The sequence below is a fragment of the Conger conger genome, chromosome 14 (genome assembly GCF_963514075.1).
Source record: "Conger conger chromosome 14, fConCon1.1, whole genome shotgun sequence".
NCBI classification, from domain to species: Eukaryota; Metazoa; Chordata; class Actinopteri; order Anguilliformes; family Congridae; genus Conger; species Conger conger.
In genome coordinates, this window is record NC_083773.1 from 17,956,778 (window position 1) to 17,963,983 (window position 7,206).

General features: G+C 40.8%; 1 protein-coding gene across 6 annotated transcripts; it reads right to left on the bottom strand.

Moving 5' to 3' along the window:
* Positions 1-409: 409 nt before the first annotated feature.
* On the bottom strand, positions 410-4,174 carry LOC133110544 (small integral membrane protein 29-like). Of its 6 annotated transcripts, none has more exons than XM_061220732.1 (6): positions 4,029-4,174; positions 3,829-3,906; positions 2,900-3,136; positions 2,721-2,746; positions 2,158-2,260; positions 410-1,264 (listed from the first exon to the last, which is right to left on the bottom strand). In XM_061220732.1, exons 3-6 carry the CDS (start codon positions 2,996-2,998, stop codon positions 1,169-1,171), a joined length of 324 nt encoding a protein of 107 aa, XP_061076716.1. In that variant the 5' UTR covers positions 2,999-3,136; positions 3,829-3,906; positions 4,029-4,174; the 3' UTR covers positions 410-1,168. The 6 variants fall into 6 exon arrangements, 5 of the variants coding, with proteins under 5 accessions (XP_061076716.1, XP_061076713.1, XP_061076718.1 ...); XM_061220729.1 differs by having other exon boundaries at positions 3,821-3,906; XM_061220734.1 differs by lacking the exons at positions 3,829-3,906; positions 4,029-4,174 and adding exons at positions 3,472-3,590; positions 3,755-3,770.
* Positions 4,175-7,206: the final 3,032 nt, after the last annotated feature.

Genomic DNA, 7,206 nt, shown 5'->3' on the forward strand with positions numbered 1-7,206 from the left:
CCCCAAACTTCAACCGTTGGTGCCGCTAGAGCACTTGAGGTAGAGACATGAATCTTGGTGAAAATAATATCAGTGTGCCAAATTTAAATTTTTTTTTTTTTTTTTTTACTAGTACCCCTCCCAAGATTCATTCATTCATTAATTATCCTAACCCGCTTATCCTGAACTGGGTCGCAGGGGGCTGGACCCTATCCCAGCATACATTGGGCGAAAGGCAGAAATACACCCTGGACAGGTCGCCAGGGCAACACCATTCACTCACACACTCATACCTATGGGCAATTTAGACTCTCCAATTAGCCTAACCTGCTTGTCTTTGGACTGTGGGAGGAAACCGAAGTACCCAGAGGAAACCCACGCAGACAAGGGGAGAACATGCAAACTCCGCACAGAGAGGCCCTGGCCGGACTATATATATATAGTCTTTATTTTTACATTCGTTTTAACATCTTTAAAATCTCTTAACTAGACAAAATATTCACATATTCCAGAAGATACTTTTGGCTTATTTGCATTTTCAGGTCAGATAAAATAAAATACAATGCCTAAACATCAATGCCAGGCAAACATTACCATTTACAAAGCTTTTTTTATAATATGAAAGACATATTTAGCATACTTTAAATAGAATTCAGTGTCAGCAGAGAACAAATCTTTGTCCGTGAACCCTATATTCGTACATAACACAACTGGATCAGCAACAGCATCGCATTAAGTGGGTGCAGATCACAACATGTGAAAGATAAGCCAGAACATGACATGTTTAAACATGATGACTGTGCTTAGGTGTTGTTCCAAAATACTGCCACAGAAGACTACACTTCCAACGTAGCCTGTACAGCCAGCAAGATGGAATGTTTACGCTATCTTTAGGTCATTGTAAACAGCACCTTTTGGTTTTCACACTTGCATTTCTGTATTGTTAAAGGCGCCCACATTGCTGTACATTCAAATTAAAAATAAAATAAGATCATTGCTCAGGTGCAACTACTGAATTGGGATCTGGGATTGATAGAGCTGTGATTCAAGCAGGTTTTTATTGTAAATATTCAAGACTGAGGATAAGGGCAAGAAGAGCATTATTTGGTGTGCAGGGAGTTGTTTAGAATTTGAACAGGGAGCCAAAAATGCACAGAGTATGAGCAGTGGGTGTGGTCCTCGTGCCTAACTACAACCAGTCCTGCTTCAGCATGTAACCCACTTCTCCAGCACTGCTGTTTTTCACCAGTGAGGGGTGCTGATGCTGATAGAACCCTGTCCAGCTCTGCAGACAGAAACAGAAGAGACATTCACCAGGGGATTCAAACACCCAATACAACTACAATATTATATGGAGAAATTAACCAGGGGTTTAAAACGTCCAATACATCTACAATATTATATGGAAGTTGACAGATATTTTTTCATCAAACTAGAGAGACAGTTGGCCAAACATGACATAATATCTGGCTAATGCTACTTCACAATACAAGTCATAAGAGAAAGACATTACTTTTCCCCCCTCAATCCAGACTAGAACACTTTCTACTGACGTTTTCTGTACAAACTACCAAGGCAATCAACCTTCCCAAAGACATGTAAAAAAATTTAAGTTTAAGTCTTAAATTGCACTGCACTGAAAAGGTCAATGATATAAGGTTGGATGTTAGCATTTTAAGCCTTATGTTCTGAGGAGAAAAACAATCACAACTGAAATTGCAAAAACGTCGCTGATACTATGCTGACACCCAGTGGCTATAGAGATATGGGTCAACTCCATGCTTAGCTGGTGACTACACTTTGGGCTCAAACACCTAGACCACAGAACAGCACGTTTAGTTGCCAGGCAATTTAAAGCAATGGAGGGAAAATATGTCAGGCCCAATTCCGTAAAATTAAACTAAATTAAACAAAACGGAAACTTAGATATGCAGTGGTTATCACCACCAGGAGGCACTGTAACTGTTCATAGGCTTCAAGTCGTAGCAGATCGTCATAATTTAACAACTGAACAGTCCATGCAGAAACATACCCATACATACGATTGGCTTTACACGTACAGGAAAAACTGACGCTTGCTCCCACTAGACTTCACTGGAATTCTGCTTGCGTCATTTGGTCACATTTGGAAGGCACCGAAGGCTGTTTTGTAAGAAAATGGAAAAGACAGGAAAGTACCTCCATGTTTTCATTCCTCAGCAGAACCTCCCGTTCTCCGTCCTCCGCCTCCGACGGGTCGTAGGTGTAGACGGGGACCAGCTGGTGACGCAATCGGTCTATCCTGAAACACACCGAAGCTAACGTCAATGCATTTAATCATTACAAGAAATTACGACGCAATATCGTCAAAATAACTTTCTAAAGAGATAGTTTTTGTGTGTGATTAATTATATTTTAGATGTTGATAGAAGTTTAAGATGACCTGCCAACTTTACGTTAGCTGGTCAAGGGTTTCCTACGTTACCCGAGACCGCAATGCCGGGGAAATTCATGTTTAATATGTACAAATAAACATACATTAGAAAATTAATTAGATGTATGAGACAACAAAAAACAATTATACACATTTTTATGTTTTCTGGCTTGAGAAAATATATGAAAGTAAAAAAAAAAAAAAGTTTTGAACATTTAAATAAATATTCACTATAGTAATACACTTGATTACTCAAACATAATTTAGATCTTATTGGTGGTCAAAATGTCCACTTTCTGTAATTTGATAACATTACAAGGGCCAATACCTTCTCTTCTTTAACATGTACAGCACCTAAAAAAGAGATGTGTTCATTTAGGCTTAAATATATTACAAAAATGTATTGATAAATCAAGACAAATATTTGATAAATATACAATACATATGGTACTTATATGTGATCGGCAACTCTGCTAGGTGATTCTTAACCCGCCTCTTTCAGCCTACCCCAGCAGTAGAAACCCCAATGACAGCGATGAAGAACATTGGCACCAGCATGTAGTGAATCATGCCATCTCCCTGTATGGAGGGGGTAGTAGTGTTCATGTTGCCCAGCGTTGCGAGGCCTCCCCTGCCCCGCCTCCGATCAGAAACTGCTACAGTCCCGTCTTCTCCAGTTTCTCCAGCTGTTCACACCTCATCCTTAGCAGTCACATATTCTCTGCATGTCACTGTCCAGAGAGACTGAAAACAGAGACAGAACTTATAATACGATACGAGTCACACACCACATTGTCTGGTGATTTCAAACTGTGAAACTGATTTGAAAATGCTGCAGAATACATTATGAAGTCCCGCAGTATAGCAACTTGAACTGTATCAGAAAAAGGGAGGGTGTCCAACTGCCCAGCACATAACAATCCCTGGTTTCCCATGCATCATGGTTTCACATGCATGGCCTGCGACCTGACCTTACGTGAACTCGCAAGCCAAGTTATGTTACTTGCTCCGTTTGTAATTTAAACCCACGGTTTAACTGAGATGATTGCGCAAACAAGAAGGTGTTTAAATGGACTTACCGTAATGCAGCGACGAAATGTTTAATATAAACTATCCGCAATGTTGTGAGTTGTGTGTTCACCTCTCGCGTCGCAATTATTTTGCGGTAGTGGGCTCGCACGCTGTCTGGGCTACTGTACTGTAAAAACAACTGTTTCATATTTAAATCTCAACAGCATGGCTACGTATAAAATACAATCTAAGGCATTTAACCAATTCAATGAACAATTCGACCAATTCATTTTTATTTTAAAATAATATCCAATATCTCGTTTGCAGCCTATTCATGCACCAATTAGCTACCTAAAATGTTCGGATCAAACGGCAAACAAAACTGTTCAACATTTTGTATGGACACCGGTAACCAACCTGCACACCAAAAACGATTATCCCGGAAAATAGGATGTTCAAGATACGCCTTTCCTTCAGTTAGCCGCTGTGATGTTGGCCTATCCCTGAAACAGAATTACACGCATGTAGTTTGATTGACAACTAATCGGATAAACTGAAAGCCAGGAATGTGTCATTTCACCAAAGAGAAAGGTGATATACGGCTTTCAATCAACAATAGGCCTACCAGTTTCCCAATCCCCGGACCCCAAAAACGCAACCTCTATTGTCGGCTACTCTTCGCTTCAACATACAGCCAACCCTCTGATTGATTACTGCGTCCCCTTAATGCCACCGGTGCTTCGGGTCTGCGGTGATTGAGTATTGATTGAGTATATAGAATTTATAGCCTTCTCCGCTTTGGTCAAACAGCAATGTCATTGCATGACTTCTTTTTCTGAATAATTAAGCGTCCAAAATTCGTAATAAGAAATTATTAGAAAATTCAAAGAATGAACAACAGACATGCAATGTGTGATACAGTGGTGCAATGGTGGTATGTAGTTAGCGATTAGGTGTAACAGAATCAGCATGGGGTGGAACTGGAACGGGATCCTTGTATTCAATCAACGTCTGTCTTTTAATAAAGGCAATTTCTTTGTCTTCACAAAATAATTAAGCAATCAGTTGCAAACTGTCCAGTAAAAGTTTAGTCTAATGCTTGTGTTTACTTAGAAGTCCACACAGAGGATGCAGGGCCATTCAAATCCGTGCTATACTATCACACACACAGACAAGCTATTTATTATTATTATTATTATTATTATTATTATTATTATTATTATTATTATTTACAATACATGTAAATCATGAACAAAACCTGTGATATGTATGTGTGGTACTATTATAGGCTAATGCACAGCGTATTTTAATGGTGTCGATGTCATGCTCCTGAATAAATTGTTGTTTTGCTGGAAAGCAGCAAAAGGTCTCAGGAGACAGGGGAAGCAACCTGACTGAACAAGTCCACAATGAGAAGAAATGTTTTAGGTGTGTATCCCAGTTTTCATTTCCCATGCAAAAACAGGGAGCCCCAAACAATGCCATGCAAAGTATCGTTTGGCAGCACTTTGGAAAGTACATCAAGAAACAACAAACATACATTTTTAGTAGTCTTTTGCAATGGCCACTATGTTAGTTATGATTAGCCTATGATGATGATGATGATGATGATGATGATGATGATGATGATGATATTATTAGGCCGTTGGTGGTGTTGTTGATTATGTTATTGGCTAAACCACAGCAGCACCATGTTCTTGTTTTCATTGCTATGGGCACTCTCCCATTTCTCTTTGGCACAATGGTAGCAGAAGTGCCTTTAAAGATTCTGGTTTATTGGATGATTGTGAGAAAAATTGCACTTTAGAATTTTCTTCTGAGCAGTGACATACACTCAGTGGGTCAATTGTATATGTGCTTAGCTGGAGTTTAAACCTCAGGTTTAAACCTCTAGACCACAGAAATATGTGGAACGGCTAGACTTTATTCTACAGCATGTCCCAGCTGTAAGGCAGTTCAGTGGTCTAAAGGTTTAAACTTGGGGTTTACACTCCTGCTAGCACTGCGACTGACGCAATAGGTCTAACCAAGAGTCTTACAATCGAAATATAAATCAAAACTGTGACACTAATATGGCAAACGAAGCAAGTTCCTCTTGAGCGGCTGCCTCTTTTACCTGTCTCAGATCGCATGTTCAGCGCTCCCTCTGAAAGCATTATATTTACCCACACCCTGAGATTTCTCCCAGCTGCAGAGGAACCGGGGTGTTGGCACATCTTCTACTGTACTCGGTGTACGGGGACAGTTACGTTACATAACCGTGTTGTGAGAAGGCAGTCCCTAGCGCCAAAGAGGGCGGGGGGAGGTGCGAATTTCTGAGAAGCTTCCATTGTAATTCATCCGCAATCGCGGTACAAGCCGTCTCCACTGCCGAAAGCTCGTCGTATGTTCCCACTGAGAATTTAGGTTGAAAATAATGATGAAAGGAGCTACAACGGGATATGCGTGCCATACGGTGCCCGGGAATATCCCCGTTGTGTCCGCTTATTAGGAGGTATCAGACAAAGGTCAAAAGGGTCAAAATAATTCCCCCCGGTGATGTCACCCAGTGGTCGTAATCCACGGGGAACGGCAGGAATTCGAGTGTGGCAGAGGCCCCAGTATCCGTTCCGTTAACTCATTCCGCACTGCAACATCGGCAAGAGCATCTTTCAGTCGCGTACGCAGGCGGGGATACGTGGCTAGGCTACTACAGCCACACTTAGCAGAGCCGCATTTCTGAGAATCGGAAAAGGGGGAAATAAACAGATGGTGGGCTTCTTGTGCTTTTTGCTTCCGTTCTGCCAGGGTAGAGAACTGAGAATCGATGCACTGAAGAAACAAATTAGCCGAAAAGGTTTCTATTTAAAGATAAATGGGCGTACATTAAACACTACTTACTGTGTCTGTATGTGTTGGTTTTGAGATAGAAAAGTTCTCACCCTGTGTGTCATCACTGTATCTGTGCTGCGTCTAGATATCCAATCTGGAATAATAGTGAGTTTCCGCAGTCATCTTAATGTATATTTAGAACACCTTGCCCTGTATGGCTTTGTGTGTGCTAATAAATCCAACTAATCATTATCGTGATGTAGTAGTACATAATATTGATATACTATACTTTTTTATGGTACAAATGGAATATATTATTTCCTATTTCCAGGAATATATTTTAAAAAGTGAATATGCGTACATTTACTTTTAAAATACATTTTACTATGTATTTGCAATTAAGTTGCCATGATAAATATATTCTCAAATATATATGTATTTAGATTTTACATAGTTTAACTCAATTAAAATATAAATGTGAGATTCTATATTTGATTATGTTTAACATTGTGTCTCAGTAGAACAGGATAGAACAGAATAGTTGATAGTTGATATATTGTTGTCACAATAGGCCCTGGTTGAGCGTGATTGGCAGATATGGTCCCAGACTGTAAATTGGCCCATGCCTGCAGTAGTTTGGGTTATGAAGGCAGGCTGGTTTTCCGTGGATGCAGTGCTCTGTGTGCTGAAGGTCGTGAGGCTGCCAGGGTCAGTCGGGGGGCGGGTGGGGGGCTGGGGGGGTGGTGGGTGCGGATTTTTTCCTGCGGTTTCCTGGAATCTTTTTTCCAGAAACAGAGAGATTCAGTCTGCAAACTCACCCTCCTCCCTCCTTAATGCTTGCAGAAGCCCTATAAACACGCAGGCACAGAGGCCCACGGGCACTTCTCCTGTAGAGTCTCCTTGCCCCCCACACCACACCACTTCCACTAACCCCTCCTTGTTTGCTTGCGTCACTTTAAGGTCCGTTTGCTTGGAATGAAGGTCAAATGTTT

Bases quoted from the DNA above. Each gene is read 5' to 3' on its own strand.
- LOC133110544 (XM_061220732.1), bottom strand. From the start codon at position 2,998: ATGAACACTACTACCCCCTCCATACAGGGAGATGGCATGATTCACTAC. The intron at 2,747-2,899 runs GTAGGCTGAAAG...TCTCTTTTTTAG, and splicing joins TTGGGGTTTCTACTGCTGGG to GTGCTGTACATGTTAAAGAA. The intron at 1,265-2,157 runs GTACTTTCCTGT...TTCTGTCTGCAG, and splicing joins TGAGGAATGAAAACATGGAG to AGCTGGACAGGGTTCTATCA.